We start from the raw sequence: 20,819 nt of genomic DNA on the forward strand, positions 1-20,819 counted from the left end.
AATCATTCTCTTAATCTTTGACTACACTATAATAGAATAGTCAATCCAATGATTATGCAATGTGAAACACTTTCACAAACATATGAAAAGATATCTGGAACAGTTTTTTAACTTCAAATTTATCTGTGTGCAACTATGTGCAACTATTCAGACACGATAGGAGGGAGTATATGATGAGAGCCTTGTCGATCAATTCGGCCCTGGAAAGATTGTGCAAGGCTCAAGGGGTAGAATTTTTTTCAGCCTGGACTGTACTTGTTAGTCCAGGCTGAAAGATTGCTTCTACAGGGATGGGATACACTTAAATAGAAAGGGTGCAAGAATATTTGCTGATGCTATCGAGGCAGTGTTAGGTGGGTCGAAAAACTGCTAGCTTGGGGGGAGACAAAGACCAATAGATTGACAGTAGCCACTGGCAGAGGTGAAAGAGATTCTTGCACTGCTTCTATTAGAATGAGCAGAAGCCTGAAAAACAAGATGCATGGTATTTCAGAGACTCTGGGAGCCATTGCAGTACAAGTAAACACATGGGTTGTGTTAGGGTAGCTAAGAATAGAAACAGGTGCAAGTATACTTGCGTGTACACCAATGCTAGGAGTTTAGTAAATAAATTTGATGAATTTGAGGTGTCACACAGATATAAGTGAGGCAGAACTGGAATTTGGGGAGTACAACGTCTACAGAAAGGATAGACAGGATAGGAAGGGGGGAGGGGTTATGCTATTAGTTAAGAAACACATAAAAACCAAGGAAGTGAAGCCAGTCGACATCGCTGGACAGTGCAGTGTTGAGTCAGTTTAGTGTGACATAAGCATTGGGAGATCAAAATTGAGAGTAGGAGTGTGCTATAGGCCTAATGACTCTGATGAGTATAATAAGAAACTGTACAGGGGAATAGAGTGGGCCAGTAAATCAGAGAGTCTTATAATGGGAGATTTTAATTTCCCAGATATTGACTGGAATTTGGGGGCTGGTTACTCACACACTAGCAGGGCTTTTGTGGATTTATTGGATGATTGTTTTCTACATCAGCATGTTCGGGAGGCAACTAGAGGGAGTAATACTCTTGATTTGATTATCAGCAGTGATTCTTCATGCATTAAGAATCTGCAGATAAATGAACCACTAGGTGGCAGTGATCACAGTGTGCTGAAGTGGGATTTACTCAAAGAGGTAACTACCATTAGGGGTAAAGGGAAGGGTTATTGCTTCCGTAAAGGCGACTACGATGGACTGAGACAGTATTTAAATTCTATACAGTGGGACCAACTGATGATGTTACCAACAGCAAATTCAAAATGGGAAGCATTCAAAGAATTAATCTTGGAAGCTACTAGGCTTTACATACCAACTAAGAAATATTGTTCAAGGTTTAGGACAAAATGGATGTCAGATGAACTAATGAGGCATATGGCAGAGAAGAAAAATGCATGGGATACTTACAAATTAACACATGACACAGAAGCCTATGATAGATACAAGTTGATATGCAACCAAGTTACAAAGGAGGTTAGGCAGGCGAAGGCAGATTACGAGAAATCCTTGGCAAGGGATGCAAAGAAAAACAGCAAAGAGTTCTTTACTTATGTAAACTCTAGAAGGAAGGGGATGAATCAGATTGGTCCACTTGATATTGATGGGTCAACTGTTGATGACCCTGCTCAGGTAGCTAACAAACTAAATGAATATTTTGCATCGACATTCACACATGAGGAGTTATTCAGCGAGGGGAATGCCAGAGGTGTATTCAACTCTAGCAGTAAGCTACAGAATCTTGAAATAACTGGGAGTAAAGGGGAGGAGAAACTGTTGAAGATAAACACAAGAAAGGCACCCGGGGTGGATGGGATCTATCCAGTTATATTAAAGGAGGCAGCAAAGGAAGTAAGCAAACCCTTAGCCATAATTATGAGAGCTTCCTTGGACTCAGGGGAGGTACCCATAGACTGGAAATGTGCAAATGTGACCCCAATTCACAAAGGAGGATCAAAGGCTGACACAAGTAATTATAGACCTGTGAGCTTAACTTCTGTTCCAGGAAAATTAATGGAGGCACTGGTTAAAGAAGCACTGCAGGATCATTTAGACAAGACTTCAGTTATAGCTCGGACACAGCATGGTTTTGTTAAGGGGAAGTCTTGCCTGACCAATTTGATTGGATATTATGATGCAGTCACAAAAGAACTGGATGCAGGGAATAGCTTTGAAATTATATACTTGGATCTTAGAAAGGCTTTTGATACTGTTGCACATGGAAGACTACTACACAAATTGGAGCAGTGTGACATTGGAGCCAACTGCTGCTAGGGATAAAGGGGTGGTTGAGGGGGAGAAGACAGAGAGTGGTAATCAATGGACACTGCTCATCGTGGACTAATGTTATTAGTGGAGTCCCTCAGGGCTCAGTGTTGGGTCCATTATTGTTTTCTGTATTTATAAATGATATTGATGATGGTATATCAAGCTTAATGTCCAAGTTTGCAGACGATACAAAGGTTGGCAGGATTGTCAAGGACACTACTGACACTATGCTGCTGCAACAGGATCTGGAAAGGTTGAGCAGATGGGCTGAGAGGTGGCAAATGAAGTTTAACATTGACAAATGTAAAGTACTACACATGGGAAACAGCAACCCCAGAGCAACGTATCAACTCTGTGGTACTACACTGACAGTGGTAGAGAATGAAAGGGACTTGGGGGTGGTTGTGCAGGCAGATATGAAGTTCTCTGAGCAGTGCAGACGGGCTGCAAGAGTAGCTCATGGAGTACTGTCAATGATATACAGGAATTTTTCCAGCAGGAATAAGGAGGTGATTATTCCCTTGTATAAGGCAATGGTCAGGCCACACCTAGAGTACTTTATTCAGGTCTGGAGGCCTCATTTCAAGAAGGATGTAGAGCTGCTGGAACGAGTACAGAGAAGGGCAACAAGATTAGTGAATGGAACAAAGGGGTGCTCTTACGAAGAAAGGCTTAAGTTTTGCAAATTACAGTGTCTGGAGACTAGGCACCAGCGAGGTGATCTGATAGAGGTGTATACAGCCTTGAATGGTTTGAGCATGCTCAATGCTGATGGGATTCTTCCTCTAGCTCAGAATAATCACCTGGGAGGGCATAAATTCAAATTGAGGAAAGACAGATGTAGGATAGACGTGCGGAAATTTGCCTTTAGCCAGCAGGTGGTTGGTTGGTGGAACAGACTTCCATCCCTTGTAGTGGAGGTTGATAGCCTAAATAAGTTTAAGGCTCAGCTGGACAGGTATTTTGAACGTACAGAGGGATGAAGTGGAAGTGGTTTTTTTTGGCTGATGCTGCATAAGCTTGCTTTCTTGCATCAAATGCCTCTACTAATGCTAATGCTAATGTCAGCCGCATTTTGTATGGCTGTGTAGAACAAGTAATTGTTAAGATCCAAGATGTTAAATTTCTATAATAAAAATTCTAAGACATTTTTTATTTTCATACCAATGCAGTCAGTTGTGCATTTTGCCTTGGTTGGTAAACATATCCAATTTTATTAAGTGAATTTCCTAGAGGTGAATCTATGTGAACTTGGATTTTATAGTTTAGTGTCAATTAAAGCAAGAAACAAATTGTTAGATGTTGATACCAAATTACATTGTATTCTAAGAAATTTGTGTCCCAGAATTGACAAATTGTGTTTAAAAAATAAATAAAATTTTTTAACCTATATATTTACATTATTTAAAATATATGTTAATCCAATATAATAAACAACAAGTAGATATGTCTCAGTAATGATAAACACTTCAATGTTTATATCAAAATGTGTATTTGCATTAAAAGTATTAATAAGATAATTGCAGTGGTAAAAAAAATTGTAACTTATTATCATAATTTCCCATTTTCACAGAAATCCTTTTTTTTTAACATTACAAAAAACATGGGGGGGGATGCAGCAACCAAACATTTTCCCAGAGGGGATTGCTGATAGGTCTGATATCTGAGGACCACTGAACTAAAGGAAGCATTAAGAAATCCAGTCTCCTATAATAAATTCCATAACATTAAGGCTATCAATTCAAAGATATCAATTTTCACATTTAATTTATGCTATAAAACTAATTGCCAACACAAACTAAGTAGTATTATGGGAAAGGTGAATTAAAAAAAAACAAAAAAGCTTTGGAATTAAGTTTTATAAATCTTACCTGATAATGATTCATAAGGCCATATTTACAGATATTGTTTGTTAAACTGCAGTTTCTTATTAAATTTGTTCCATTAACTAAAAGCTCTTCTAAACCATTAGCATCTCTGATAACTGTACTTCCAGCTATAACTGCAAATAGTATATAACAAGCAGTACTAATGAAGATAGCTAAAAATGTTCCCTTGGGTATGGCTCGCTGAGGATCCTGCAATAAAGCATAAAATCAACTAACACACATAAAAAACATGCACAGAAAATAAAATAAAAACACAATAAAACAAATGAAACAAGTTAGGACTCTAATGCATTAAGAGCTTATGCCTCAAAGCTGCAAAAGAGTTAGACTACTAATTAATCTAATTAATTAGTAGTTAATCTAACTTAATCTAGTTAAGTTAGATTAATCTAGTTAATCTAACTCTTTCGCAGCTTGAGGCATAAGCCCTTAATGCATTAGAGTCCTAACTTATATCATACACCATCAGGCATCTCTCATATTATGGAGATATAAGACAACTTCTGTTTTGTCTTCACAACTGTTTTGTCATCATTACATCAAATGGGTACCTACCCACCCACCCACCCACCCACCGAAGAAGGGCGAAATAGCCCTGAAAAGGTGCCGTCTGGGTGGTGGTATCCACTGAGAATAAGTAACAACAGTCTTCTCCTTCGGGTGAAACATTACTTATTCGAAGTAGTGCAATGTCATGGCAACTCGTCGTGAAGGTATTCACAATATGAGACGTAACTTAAACGATGCTGCTATTGCAAATTTGCTAATCTATAATTGGCTGTGTAAAAATGATGCAAGTGCACTAAAATATGCATAGGCTAACAAATGAAACATTAAAAAAAGAATAAACAAGTTAGTTAATGTAGGTAGTGTGTTACATTAGTATAAAAATTCATGATTATATTATAAAAAAAAGAAATTTAAAAAGCAAAAGGCAATGATTTTTATATGCAAACTGAGAAAATTTAGTTCCTGCACATTTGCTAAATTGCTCATTTCATTCCTCCAATTAGCACCTGGCAACAAACATCCAGTGCGATATATATGAGAAAAAAAAAGGGGGGGGGGAGAATATTTTCTGGATTTCTATTGGTACAATTTTAACAAAATTTGGAAAGGCTCAACAACTCATTCTAAGAGGGTAAAATATAAAATTTCATGAAAACCCATTCACTGGGAGTTGAATTATTACATGTGGATAGAAGGAAAAAGAAATAATTAACAGATTTCTATTGGTCCAATTTTAATGAAATTCAGAATGGTTTGACAAAACTTTTTAAACAGATCAAATATAAAATTAAACAAAAATCCATACACAGGTTGTTATATGCAGAGAGAGAGAGAGAGAGAGAGAGAGAGATATAAACGGACGTAGTGAAGATAATAGGCATATTATGCACATATGCTAATGCACCTTAAAAAATAAATAAATAAAATACACACATTACATGCCACCAATAAATGCCGTGCTTAAAAGAGGCTGTTACTTAATAAAGGGCACATATGCCCAATTTTAGTCATTTTGACTCAGTCATTTCATTAAATTAAAAAACAGTTGGTTCTCAATATAAAGTAAAATAAATGTTTGTACTTCAGAATGACCACTAGGTCAGAGGAGTTTACAATAAATCATGAATACAATCAATCATATTTAGCAGTCACTGGCTTGAATGCCAGTCTGCTGAAAGAACGTGTGCTATTGCACTCTCACTCCAGATCGCTCTGCTACATCAGGCCTACTTAGATTAAGTTTTTTTTTTGCTTAAGATTTTCCATATATGCTGACATTAACATACTGACATAACCTTCATAACCAGTACAGTGATTTCTCTGTATACGCAAGTTCTTTATGTGAATTTGAACTTACATGACCCAATATTTAGACATGTTTATTTTATTTGCACACCAAACTCAATCATGTCGAGTGAGAGCAAGTTAAGCAGATTACCCATCCATTGCATGGTACTGTGCTCCCCACTTTCAGAATCTTATGTTGTTAGTCATGCTGAATAGACAAAGCATTTTTTTTTTTTTTTTTTATGACTTTAGTTTGATATTGCAAGTTTAACAAATTAATAATGGTCTAAGTGTGCTGCAAATGAAAATGCTACAAGCAGGGTAGAAAAACATGTCAGAAAGTCCATAACACTGGATCAAAAACTGGACGTGGTAAATCACTATGAAAGCGGTCAGCCAACTGCCAGTCTGCTGATGAGGCTAGTGGGAGTCAGAAGTGTTCAAAGCCGCTAAGTGGATTTTCTTATTTTTTTGATTTGAAATTGTTTTTCTAAAACTTTTGATTTAAATTTAGTAGTATAGCATTATGTGATTTTCTGATTAATCTGGTGTATTTATTCTGTGTCCGTAGATTTACCGTTCGTAACTTGCCGCCATTGTTATATGACACAACGTTATATCCCAAACTAGATAGTGTAAGCTTAGTATAGTACAGTATTTAATATAATATTGTCAGTTAATCAGTAAAATCTATTAATTTTGTTAAACTTCGTTGTCAATTAAATTTTACTTTTAATTATATACATATAACATTATATACATATAACGACTTAGATTACAAACGAAACATAATTAATTAATACATAACTTGATACAGAAGTTATATAAACAGAACTCTTAGATAATACTCGACACTGAAAAATACATATAGCATTATAACTGTGTTGGGATACAAGTTTAGGATTATAATTTTGTACTAAAACTGAAATTTTATTGAAATTAAATAAGAAATCATGACTCAGACCAGAGCAGCAAAGCAAAAGGCTCAAGCTAATGGGAGTGCTGTGACTCAGGAGAAAACTAAGAGGGGCAGTTGCCCTCTGAATCACAGCCTTTTAAAATGCACTGCTTGCATGATGTTTGTGGAGCAATCGGGTACGGGACATGATATTGCCATGTGGGATGTCTTTGTGTGTGTGTGTGTGTGTGTGTGTGTGTGTGTGTGTGTGTGTGTGTGTGTGTGTGTGTGTGTGTGTGTGTGTGTGTGCCTGATGCAAGGAGTGTAATGAAATCAGACGACAACTCAGCGTTGTTATGGGCCTACATGAGAGCTCGAAGGATCTAAATTGAGGGGCCCATCAAGCTCTCAGCTGCCCACATCAACGCCAGAGCTTGCACTTGGTCCTCACGCAATACAGCGGCAACCCCCAAGGCAGAATGTGCTGGTCCCACAGGAACTAGTAGTTGTTGGTAACTATTGTCAGGGAAATGGGAAACATGCTTTGTAAAAAGGATAGGTGGAACAGGACCAGGGTATGTCTGCCAGGGACAAAGTTTGATGACGTTGTAGAGCAGATATCATCTTTTAGGGCAAAAAAGGTGATATAGTTGTACACATTGGCACCAACGACATTAAGAGTAAGAGAGTGGCAGAATTAATTAACAAGTACAGGTCACTGTTGAAAAAAAGCTGTGAATTAGGGTTGAAATTGAAAGTGTCTGCAATTCTGGCCAGACACGATAGGAGGGAGTATATGATGAGAGTCTTGTCGATCAATTCGGCACTGGAGAGATTGTGTACGGCTCAAGGGGTAAAATTTTTTTCAGCCTAGTCTGTACTTGTTCACAGGAGAGACTGCTTCTACAGTAATGGGATACACTTAAATAGAAAAGGTGCAGGAATATTTGCTGATGCTATCGAGGCAGTGTTAGGTGGGTCGAAAAACTGCTGGCCTTGGGGGATACAAGGACTAATAGATTAACAGTAGCCACTGGCAGAGGTGAAAGTGATTCTTGCACTGCTTCTATTGGAATGAGCAGCAGCCTGGAAAACAAGATGCAGGATATTTCAGAGACTGCTCGGAGTCATTGCGGTACAAGTAAACCATGGGTTGTGTTAGGGTAGCTAAGAATATGACCAGGTGCATGTATACTTGCATGTACACCAATGCTAGGAGTTTGGTAAATAAATTTGATTAATTGCTCAAAACATCAAAGGCAGATATTGTTGGGATATCAGAGACGTGGTGTCACACAGATATAAGGAATAAAGAACTGGAATTTGGAGAGTACAATGTGTACAGAAAGGATAGACAGGATGGAAGGGAGGAGGGGTTATGCTATTAGTTAAGAAACACATAAAATCCAAGGAAGTGAAGCCAGTGCAGTGTCGAGTCAGTTTGGTGTCATATAAGCATTGGGAGATCAAAATTGAGATAAGAGTGTGCTATACGCCTAATGACTCTGATGAGTATAATAAGAAACTGTACAGGGAAATAGAGTGGGCCAGTAAATCAGAGTCTTAAAATGGGGGATTTTAATTTCCCAGATATTGACTGGAATTTGTGGGTTTGTCACTCACACACTAGAAAGGCTTTTGTGGATTTATTGGATGATTGTTTTCTACATCAGCATGTTCTTGATCTGATTATCAGTAGTGATAATCAATACTCTTGATCTGATTATCAGTAGTGATTCTTCATGCATTAAGAATCTGCAGATAAAGGAACCACTAGATGGCAGTGATCACAGTATGCTGAAGTGGGATTTACTCAAAGAGGTAACTACCATCAGGAGTAAAGGGAAGGGTTTTTGCTTTCGTAAAGGCGACTACGATGGTCTGAGGCAGTATTTAAATTCTATACAGCGGAACCAACTGATGATGTTACCAACAGCAAATTCAAGATGGGAAGCATTCAAAGAACTTATCTTGGAAGCTACTAGGTTTTACATACCAACTAAGAAATATTGGTCAAGGTTTAGGCCTAAATGGATGTCAGATGAACTAATGAGACATATGGCAGAGAAGAAAAATGCATGGGATACATATAAATTAACATGTGACACAGAAGCCTATGACAGATATAAGCTGATCTGTAACCAAGTTACAAAGGAGGTTAGGCAGGCAAAGGCAGATTACGAGAAATCTTTGGCAAAGGATGCAAAGAGTTCTTTACTTATGTAAAGTCTAGAAGGAAGGGGATGAATCAGATTGGTCCACATGATATCGATGGATCGAAGGACTGTTGATGATCCTGCTCAGGTAGCTAAAAAACTAAATGAATATTTTGCATCGACATTTACACATGAGTTATTCAGCGAGGGAAATGCCACAAGTGTATTCAACTCTGGCAGTAAGCTAGATAATCTTGTAATAACTGAGAGTAAAGTGGAGGAGAAATTATTGAAGATAAACACAAGAAAGGCACCTGGAGTGGATGGGATCTATCCAATTCTATTAAAGGAGGCAGCAGAGGAAGTAAGCAAACCCTTAGCCATAATTATGAGAGCTTTCTTGGACTCAGGGGAGGTACCCATAGACTGGAGATGTGCAAATGTGACCCCAATTCACAAAGGCTGACACAAGTAATTATAGACCTGTGAGTTTAACTTCTCTTCCAGGAAAATTAATGGAGGCACTGGTTAAAGAAGCACTGCAGGATCATCTAGACAAGACTTCAGTTATGGCTTGGACACAGCACGGTTTTGTTAAGGGAAAGTCTTGCCTGACCAATTTGATTGGATACTATGATGCAGTCACAAAAACTGGATGCAGGGAATAACTTTGATATTATATACTTAGATCTTAGAAAGGCTTTTGATACTGTTGCACATGGAAGACTGCTGCACAAATTGGAGCAGTGTGACATTGGAGGCAAATTGCTGCTGTGGATAAAGAGGTGGCTGAGGGGGAGAAGACAGAGAGTGGTAATCAATGGACACTGCTCGTCGTGGACTAATGTTATTAGCGGAGTCCCTCAGGGTTCAGTGTTGGGTCCATTATTGTTTTCTGTATTTATAAATGATATTGATGATGGTATATCAAGCTTAATGTCCAAGTTTGCAGACGACAGAAAGGTTGGCAGGGTTGTTAAGGACACTACTGACATATGCTGCTGCAACAGGATCTGGAAAGGTTGAGCAGATGGGCTGAGAGGTGGCAAATGAAGTTTAACTTTGACAAAGGTAAAGTACTAATATGGGAAACAGTAACCCCAGAGCAACATATCAACTCTGTGGTACTACACTGACAGTGATAGAGAATGAAAAGGACCTGGGGGTAGTTGTGCAGGCAGATATGAAGTGAGAAGGGCAACAAGGTTAGTGAACGGAACGAAGGGTTGCTCTTACGAAGAAAGGCTTAAGTTTTGCAAATTACAGTGTCTGGAGACTAGGCACCGGCATGGTGATCTGATAGAGGTGTACAAAGCCTTGAATGGTTTGAGCATGCTCAATGCTGATGGGATACTGCCTCTTGCTCAGAATAATCAAATGAGAGGGCATAAATTCAAATTGAGGAAAGACAGATGTAGGATAGATGTGCGGAAATTTGCCGTTAGCCAGCGGGTAGTTGGTTGGTGGAACAGACTTCCATCCCTTGTTGTGGAAGTTGATAGCCTAAATAAATTTAAGGCTTAGCTGGAGAGGTATTTTGAACTAATGGAGGGGTGAAGTGGAAGGGGGTTTTTTTTTTTTTTTTTTTGGCTGATGCTGCATAAGCTTGCTTTCTTGCATCATATGCCTCTACTAATGCTAATTCCAAACTCACAGAACCAACTTCTCATCTTCTTCGTTTATTCATTCAACTGCCGTTTTCTGGAACAACCTTCCTTCATACGTATTTCCTGAAAATTAACGTCTACAGAAATTCAAGTCCCGTGTCAACAAATATCTTCTTTTGTCTTCTCAAACTCCAACCCAAGTACGGTACTAAGTACTATAGGTTCTAATACCTCTCATGTTTGTGGTTTACATTTTAAAAAAGAACGTTCCAAAAAACATGTATTTAACATGATGTCGGTGAATTGTCTGCAAAAAAGGAATAATTAAACTAGCACCAATGGGAAACTATCTTAAAAGAATGTAGGAAATACTTTCAAACTGGCTACCTAAAGTTCTGACATAAGGTTTATTGTTTGGGACAGTCCCTAACTGGAGGATCAGAGCTTGACCTCTATATAGGAATCAAAAAAAAATTTTTCTTGCCAAAGTACATTTCCAAAATCAAAACCTAATTTCTAATTAAAATACCTTACTGTAAGTCAAGTGAAACATACCACTGGATGAATTATAGCCCATTTCAGTGGTAGTGAATCCACTTTTTGTTGTTTCACATATGAAGAAATATGACAGTAATGCAGTTTCATTTTTAAATCTAGCAGGATAGCAGTTTTCAGATGGTATTCACAAAGTTTACTAGGACAGAATGCATTTTCCTTAGGAAACCTGGTCAAATATTCTAAGGATATGGATCAGTGTGGGATAAAAATGCATGTGATTTAGATGTGTGTCATATTACCAAAAAGAACCCAATGAAAGAACATGAATGTTAGGAGACTGTTTTGTAGTAAACAAGTTTCTGCATTTGTTATAAATAAATAATTACAGTCCCTTCAAACAATCCACTAATTTGTGGACATCCTGCACAGAAATACAACACGGGTAATAGGTGTGATATGCATTATTACCTTGATCATTATGGTATTTGTATAACAGGTTTTGTGAAAGGATAACTTAACATTCTGGCTATCAGGAATAAGTTAAATAAGCTTATAGAATTGGCAATATTAAAACAGACACATTAAAGGCAGAAGCTGTTTGATACAGAGAAATCAGTAATCAGAATGACACCATTTGAATAATGTGTCATTCTGATTACTCAGAATGACACCATTTGACTAGTGACGGTCGTGTTCCAAGCCGCTAAGTGGATTTTTCTTATTTATTGATTTGAAATTATTGTTTTTCTAAAACTTTTGATTTAAATTTAGTAGTATAACATTATTTTGTGATTTTTTGATTAATTTGGTGTATTTATTCTTTACTCGGCCTTGTAAAAGTATCGGTAAGGGTTTCCACGTGTTCGTAACTACCGCTACCGTTATTAACTTTCCCGCCATTGTGATACCGTACTAGATTTACCGTAGGTTATATACCGTACTAGATAGCGTTAGTTGAACTTCGTTAGCAGTTAAATTGTACGTTTAAATAAATACATATAACGACTTAGATTACAAACGTAATATAATTAATAACATAACATAATTACTCTTGATTGTTTTAAGAAGTCTTTATGTGCTGTAATGTAATAACTAGATCTTATGTATAGCTTAGCTTAATTTTCAGCACTCACCTCATAGTAATCCGCTTAGCTGGTGGAGGGTTTTACCACATACATGGTGGTTATAGGATTCTAATACTTCATGGGGATTATGGGTTTAAATTAAGTTATGGGCTAAAAAAAATTTTAAGAAAGGAGGGTGCACCTTCCATGGTTGCCTAATTAAATTAAATTAAATTAAATGAAGAGAAAAAAGGAAAGGAAAATATAAGCTAATAATCGCGCACGAGCGACTTTCGAGTTTCCTCGTCTTCAGTTAGCTATAGTGGAGGGGGGGAAGAGAGCGCGCTTGTGTTATATACGGGTTGGGTTCCCGAAATGCATTTCAGTGCACGTGGAAATTTAATACGTGCTAAATTCCAAATGGGGGAAAAATTGGCGGGAATCTTTTTGTTTAACACGTTGAGTGATGTATGGCGCTTAAACCATTCAATAACGAGGGCTTCGTTTTCAAGGATTTTGTAGCTAGAATTTAATTTAATTACTGTGATGGCTGAATCGATGAGTGGATTGTGATTTTGAGATTGGACATGTTGTGTTAGTTCTGTACTTGCCGAATTAGTTTTGAAGCTATTAAAGTGGTAGTATGCACGCGTGTTGGAAATTTTTGATGTCCCGAATTTTGCTGTTGTACTGCCTATGTAACATGCTTGGCATTCTGATTGGCATCTGATTAAATATATGATGTTGTTGTAGTCTTGTGTCTCGTACTCGTGTGTTGTTTTGTATGAATTGAATTTGGAACTTAATTTGTTGTAAGATGTGAATATTAATTTGATGTCTGTATTTTTAAAAATCTGTTGAAGTCTCCTAGCATATTGTTGATGATATGGGAGCGCGATAAGGGGTTTATGTATCTTATTCTTGTTCACGTGGTTAATAATTTTGTTTGGGTTATTAGTGTTATTATGAACTTTGGTGATGGTTTCTTTTATTAGTTGTGGTGGGTATTTTCTGTCGATGAATTTTTTGGTGAGGTATTGTAATTCTACAGATAGGTCTGTTTGTGTGTGGCTATATTTTACAGCGTTGTATATCTGGTTGTATAGAACTGCTTTTTTGATGTATAGAGGGTGGTGTGAGTGGTAATGTAAGAATTTTCCTGTATGCGTGTTTTTTCTGTATATTTTGGTGCCTAAAGATGTGTTTATTTTGTATATAGTGAGGTTTAGAAAATTAATTTTATTATCGTTTTCTACTTCGAGGGTAAATTTGAGTCTTTCGTGTGTTGTGTTGAAGGTGTTCAGTAAAGTGTCGATGGTGGTTCTGTTGCCTATTAAGAGGACGTCGTCTGCATACCTCATGTATAGTTTAATTCCTGGGGGAAAGGGTTGGAGAATTTTTTCTTCGATGGATGCGAGGTAGATCTCGGATAAAGGGGCAGAGATGCCGAGGCCCATGGGAAGGCCGAAAATTTGTTCGTAGACGTTATTTTGGAATGTAAATTGTTTGGCGTCAAGTAACAGTGATGTGAGGTCTAAAATATCATTAATGTTTAAGTCGGTACGTTTTGTTAATGTGTCGTCTTTGATTAGTAGTTCTTTAAGGGCCAGTAGCATGGATTCGATGTGCACGTTTGTGTATAGGGAGACGACGTCGAAGGACGCGAGAATATCGTTTTCAGATATGGTTATGGAAGTTATATGTTCGTGTGCTTGTTTTGTATTGTAGACCCTGAACTGAGAAAATCTCATTAAAGGTGAAATAATTTTGACGAGGAATATGGATAGGTTAGCATAGGCGGACTGTTTATAAGAAACGATGGGTCTTAAAGGGTAATCTTGTTTATGGAGTTTGACTATTCCAAAAATGTGTGGGAGAATGTTATTGCGTATGCCTATTTGCTGGAGGGTATGTAAATTAATTTGTTTGTCAGACTCAGAGCCAACAAACAAATTAATTTACATACCCTCCAGCAAATAGGCATACGCAATAACATTCTCCCACACATTTTTGGAATAGTCAAACTCCATAAACAAGATTACCCTTTAAGACCCATCGTTTCTTATAAACAGTCCGCCTATGCTAACCTATCCATATTCCTCGTCAAAATTATTTCACCTTTAATGAGATTTTCTCAGTTCAGGGTCTACAATACAAAACAAGCACACGAACATATAACTTCCATAACCATATCTGAAAACGATATTCTCGCGTCCTTCGACGTCGTCTCCCTATACACAAACGTGCACATCGAATCCATGCTACTGGCCCTTAAAGAACTACTAATCAAAGACGACACATTAACAAAACGTACCGACTTAAACATTAATGATATTTTAGACCTCACATCACTGTTACTTGACGCCAAACAATTTACATTCCAAAATAACGTCTACGAACAAATTTTCGGCCTTCCCATGGGCCTCGGCATCTCTGCCCCTTTATCCGAGATCTACCTCGCATCCATCGAAGAAAAAATTCTCCAACCCTTTCCCCCAGGAATTAAACTATACATGAGGTATGCAGACGACGTCCTCTTAATAGGCAACAGAACCACCATCGACACTTTACTGAACACCTTCAACACAACACACGAAAGACTCAAATTTACCCTCGAAGTAGAAAACGATAATAAAATTAATTTTCTAAACCTCACTATATACAAAATAAACACATCTTTAGGCACCAAAATATACAGAAAAAACACGCATACAGGAAAATTCTTACATTACCACTCACACCACCCTCTATACATCAAAAAAGCAGTTCTATACAACCAGATATACAACGCTGTAAAATATAGCCACACACAAACAGACCTATCTGTAGAATTACAATACCTCACCAAAAAATTCATCGACAGAAAATACCCACCACAACTAATAAAAGAAACCATCACCAAAGTTCATAATAACACTAATAACCCAAACAAAATTATTAACCACGTGAACAAGAATAAGATACATAAACCCCTTATCGCGCTCCCATATCATCAACAATATGCTAGGAGACTTCAACAGATTTTTAAAAATACAGACATCAAATTAATATTCACATCTTACAACAAATTAAGTTCCAAATTCAATTCATACAAAACAACACACGAGTACGAGACACAAGACTACAACAACATCATATATTTAATCAGATGCCAATCAGAATGCCAAGCATGTTACATAGGCAGTACAACAGCAAAATTCGGGACATCAAAAATTTCCAACACGCGTGCATACTACCACTTTAATAGCTTCAAAACTAATTCGGCAAGTACAGAACTAACACAACATGTCCAATCTCAAAATCACAATCCACTCATCGATTCAGCCATCACAGTAATTAAATTAAATTCTAGCTACAAAATCCTTGAAAACGAAGCCCTCGTTATTGAATGGTTTAAGCGCCATACATCACTCAACGTGTTAAACAAAAAGATTCCCGCCAATTTTTCCCCCATTTGGAATTTAGCACGTATTAAATTTCCACGTGCACTGAAATGCATTTCGGGAACCCAACCCGTATATAACACAAGCGCGCTCTCTTCCCCCCCCTCCACTATAGCTAACTGAAGACGAGGAAACTCGAAAGTCGCTCGTGCGCGATTATTAGCTTATATTTTCCTTTCCTTTTTTCTCTTCATTTAATTTAATTTAATTTAATTAGGCAACCATGGAAGGTGCACCCTCCTTTCTTAAAATTTTTTTAGCCCATAACTTAATTTAAACCCATAATCCCCATGAAGTATTAGAATCCTATAACCACCATGTATGTGGTAAAACCCTCCACCAGCTAAGCGGATTACTATGAGGTGAGTGCTGAAAATTAAGCTAAGCTATACATAAGATCTAGTCATAACATAATTATTTAATAAATTAATAGAATCATGACTCAGACCAGAGCAGCAAAGCAAAAGGCTCAAGCTAATGGAAGTGCTGTGGCTCAGAGCAGAACTGAGGGGGGCAGTTGTCCTCTGACTCACAGCCTTATAAAATGCACTGTTTGCTTGATGTTTGCAGAGCAATCGGGTACGGGACATGATACTGCCAAGGGGGATGTCTTTGTGTGTGCGCGATGCAAGGAGTGTATCGATATCAGGCAACAACTCGGCGTTCTTTTGGGCCTATATGAGAGCTTGAAGGACAGGGTGGATGCCCTCGAAGAAACTAAATCGAGGGGCCCATCAAGCTCTCAGCTGCCCACATCAACGCCAGAGCTTGCGCTTGGGCATCGCGTGACACAGAGACAACCCCCAAGGCAGAATGCGCTAGTCCCGAAGGAACTAGTAGTTGTTGGTGACTCTATTGTCAGGGAAACGGGGAACATGCTTTGTAAAAAAGATAGGTGGAACAGGACCAGGGTATGTCTGCCAGGGGCAAAGGTTGATGACGTTGTAGAGCGAATATCATCTTTTAAGGGCACAAAAGGTGATATAGTTGTACACGTTGGCACTAATAATATTAAGAGTAGGAGACCGGCAGAATTACTTAACAAGTACAGGTCACTGTTGAACAAAAGCCGAGAATTAGGGTTGAATTTGAAAGTGTCTGCAATTCTGCCCAGACACGATAGGAGGGAGTATATGATGAGAGCCTTGTCGATCAATTCGGCCCTGGAAAGATTGTGCAAGGCTCAAGGGGTAGAATTTTTTTCAGCCTGGACTGTACTTGTTAACAGGAGAGATTGCTTCTACAGGGATGGGATACACTTAAATAGAAAGGGTGCAAGAATATTTGCTGATGCTATCGAGGCAGTGTTAGGTGGGTCGGAAAACTGCTAGCTTGGGGGGAGACAAAGACCAATAGATTGACAGTAGCCACTGGCAGAGGTGAAAGAGATTCTTGCACTGCTTCTATTAGAATGAGCAGAAGCCTGAAAAACAATATGCATGGTATTTCAGAGACTGCTGGGAGCCATTGTGGTACAAGTAAACACATGGGTTGTGTTAGGGTAGCTAAGAATAGAAACAGGTGCAGGTATACTTGCGTGTACACCAATGCTAGGAGTTTAGTAAATAAATTTGATGAATTTGAGGTATTGCTCAAAACATCGAAGGCAGATATTGTTGGGATATCAGAGACGTGGTGTCACACAGATATAAGGGATGCGGAACTGCAATTTGGGGAGTACAACGTCTACAGAAAGGATAGACAGGATAGGAAGGGGGGAGGTGTTATGCTATTAGTTAAGAAACACATAAAAACCAAGGAAGTGAAGCCAGTCGACATCGCTGGACAGTGCAGTGTGGAGTCAGTTTGGTGTGACATAAACATTGGGAGATCAAAATTGAGAGTAGGAGTGTGCTATAGGCCTAATGACTCTGATGAGTATAATAAGAAACTGTACAGGGAAATAGAGTGGGCCAGTAAATCAGAGTGTCTTATAATGGGAGATTTTAATTTCCCAGATATTGACTGGAATTTGGGGGCTGGATACTCACACACTAGCAGGGCTTTTGTGGATTTATTGGATGATTGTTTTCTACATCAGCATGTTCGGGAGGCAACTAGAGGGAGTAATACTCTTGATTTGATTATCAGCAGTGATTCTTCATGCATTAAGAATCTGCAGATAAATGAACCACTAGGTGGCAGTGATCACAGTGTGCTGAAGTGGGATTTACTCAGAGGTAACTACCATTAGGGGTAAAGGGAAGGGTTATTGCTTCCGTAAAGGCGACTACGATGGACTGAGACAGTATTTAAATTCTATACAGTGGGACCAACTGATGATGTTACCAACAGCAAATTCAAAATGGGAAGCATTCAAAGAACTTATCTTGGAAGCTACTAGGCTTTACATACCAACTAAGAAATATTGTTCAAGGTTTAGGCCAAAATGGATGTCAGATGAACTAATGAGGCATATGGCAGAGAAGAAAAATGCATGGGATACTTACAAATTAACACATGACACAGAAGCCTATGATAGATACAAGTTGATATGCAACCAAGTTACAAAGGAGGTTAGGCAGGCGAAGGCAGATTACGAGAAATCCTTGGCAAGGGATGCAAAGAAAAACAGCAAAGAGTTCTTTACTTATGTAAACTCTAGAAGGAAAGGGATGAATCAGATTGGTCCACTTGATATTGATGGGTCAAGTGTTGATGATCCTGCTCAGGTGGCTAACAAACTAAATGAATATTTTGCATCGACATTCACACATGAGGAGTTATTCAGCGAGGGGAATGCCAGAGGTGTATTCAACTCTAGCAGTAAGTTACAGAATCTTGAAATAACTGGGAGTAAAGTGGAGGAGAAACTGTTGAAGATAAACACAAGAAAGGCACCCGGGGTGGATGGGATCTATCCAGTTATATTAAAGGAGGCAGCAAAGGAAGTAAGCAAACCCTTAGCCATAATTATGAGAGCTTCCTTGGACTCAGGGGAGGTACCCATAGACTGGAAATGTGCAAATGTGACCCCAATTCACAAAGGAGGATCAAAGGCTGACACAAGTAATTATAGACCTGTGAGCTTAACTTCTGTTCCAGGAAAATTAATGGAGGCACTGGTTAAAGACGCACTGCAGGATCATTTAGACAAGACTTCAGTTATAGCTCAGACACAGCATGGTTTTGTTAAGGGGAAGTCTTGCCTGACCAACTTGATTGGATACTATGATGCAGTCACAAAAGAACTGGATGCAGGGAATAACTTTGATATTATATACTTGGATCTTAGAAAGGCTTTTGATACTATTGCACATGGAAGACTGCTACACAAATTGGAGCAGTGTGACATTGGCGGCAAATTGCTGCTATGGATAAAGGGGTGGTTGAGGGGGAGAAGACAGAGAGTGGTAATCAATGGACACTGCTCATCGTGGACTGATGTTATTAGTGGAGTCCCTCAGGGCTCAGTGTTGGGTCCATTATTGTTTTCTGTATTTATAAATGATATTGATGATGGTATATCGGGATTAATGTCCAAGTTTGCAGACGATACAAAGGTTGGCAGGGTTGTCAAGGACACTACTGACACTATGCTGCTGCAACAGGATCTGGAAAGGTTGAGCAGATGGGCTGAGAGGTGGCAAATGAAGTTTAACATTGACAAATGTAAAGTACTACACATGGGAAACAGCAACCCCAGAGCAACGTATCAACTCTGTGGTACAACACTGACAGTGGTAGAGAATGAAAGGGACTTGGGGGTGGTTGTGCAGGCAGATATGAAGTTCTCTGAGCGGTGCAGACGGGCTGCAAGAGTAGCTCATGGAGTATTGTCAATGATATATACAGGAATTTTTCCAGCAGGGATAAGGAGGTGATTATTCCATTGTATAAGGCGATGGTCAGGCCACACCTAGAGTACTGTATACAGGTCTGGAGGCCTCATTTCAAGAAGGATGTAGAGCTGCTGGAACGAGTACAGAGAAGGGCAACAAGATTAGTGAATGGAACAAAGGGGTGCTCTTACGAAGAAAGGCTTAAGTTTTGCAAATTACAGTGTCTGGAGACTAGGCACCAGCGAGGTGATCTGATAGAGGTGTATAAAGCCTTGAATGGTTTAAGCATGCTCAATGCTGATGGGATTCTTCCTCTAGCTCAGAATAATCACCTGAGAGGGCATAAATTCAAATTGAGGAAAGACAGATGTAGGATAGACGTGCGGAAATTTGTCTTTAGCCAGCGGGTGGTTGGTTGGTGGAACAGACTTCCATCCCTTGTGGTGGAGGTTGATAGCCTAAATAAGTTTAAGGCTCAGCTGGACAGGTATTTTGAACGAACAGAGGGGTGAAGTGGAAGTGGTTTTTTTTTTTTTTTTTTTTGGCTGATGCTGCATAAGCTTGCTTTCTTGCATCAAATGCCTCTGCTAATGCTAATGTGATTTTTAAGAATAAGAAATGTGTAATTTAAAACTTTTAGTAATTTTGCATATTTTTGTATGAGCAGCAACCTAGAGATTTACAGTTCATTAACCATTTTCAGATTTTCACTTCTTGAACAAATAAAATGTGTTGCATATAAATTGCAATCTGAGCATGAATGTTTTCAAAACACTTCTGAAATAATGTAGAAATATAATACAGTATAAAACAAATATTTTATTATAAATAAAAAGCTATTTTATTAGAAATAATAATAATCTACTTACAGCAAGATCTCCAGATATATTTGCTCCTGCCAGAATACCAGTGGCTGCCGGAAAATATACAGAAAAGACTGAGAAAAATGTCTCATCTCTGAAATCAGGGATGAAGTTCTCGGTAGAAACTGATGCTGAAAAACGAATAAAAAAAATTTAGACTTTATTTTTATAATAATATATAGGATTCTGAATATAGAGTGTTCCAAAAGTATTATAAAAGTGTAACAAGAGTTTTGTTACAGATTTTGGCAACAGTTGTTCAATAATAAGTTGTGGCATTTAAAACTATAGAATCTTTATAAAAAAGCAGCAGAACAAAAGATAAGCAAACATTTAGTCCTAATTATGAAAACTTCCTGGGGTGGGTGGAAGGGGAAGGGGTGATGCAAGAGAGAGAGATTACTGTTTTTAGGCATATCTGCATATGCTAGTTTTCATCATGGCCATCTGCCTGCCCATACATACTCCAAGTAGATGGAGTTTCATGAAATTTTATATTCAACTCTTTCAGCAAGTTAACT

General features: G+C 38.3%; 1 protein-coding gene across 3 annotated transcripts in view; it reads right to left on the reverse strand.

The window, feature by feature from the left end:
* LOC150089241 (solute carrier family 12 member 2-like) overlaps positions 1 to 20,819 on the reverse strand; it is a 544,391-nt gene that overhangs the window by 264,048 nt on the left and 259,524 nt on the right. For all 3 annotated transcript variants that reach the window (XM_090388535.1, XM_090388531.1, XM_090388539.1), the window contains exons 8-9: positions 20,305 to 20,429; positions 4,173 to 4,379 (exon numbers count right to left, since the gene is read on the reverse strand). In XM_090388535.1, the coding sequence (XP_090244661.1) occupies positions 4,173 to 4,379; positions 20,305 to 20,429 (332 nt within the window). The remainder of the gene's footprint in view (positions 1 to 4,172; positions 4,380 to 20,304; positions 20,430 to 20,819) is intronic.

The sequence above is a fragment of the Mastigoproctus giganteus genome, chromosome 2 (assembly GCF_048544385.1).
Source record: "Mastigoproctus giganteus isolate SK-2022 chromosome 2, ASM4854438v1, whole genome shotgun sequence".
NCBI lineage: Eukaryota > Metazoa > Arthropoda > Arachnida > Uropygi > Thelyphonidae > Mastigoproctus > Mastigoproctus giganteus.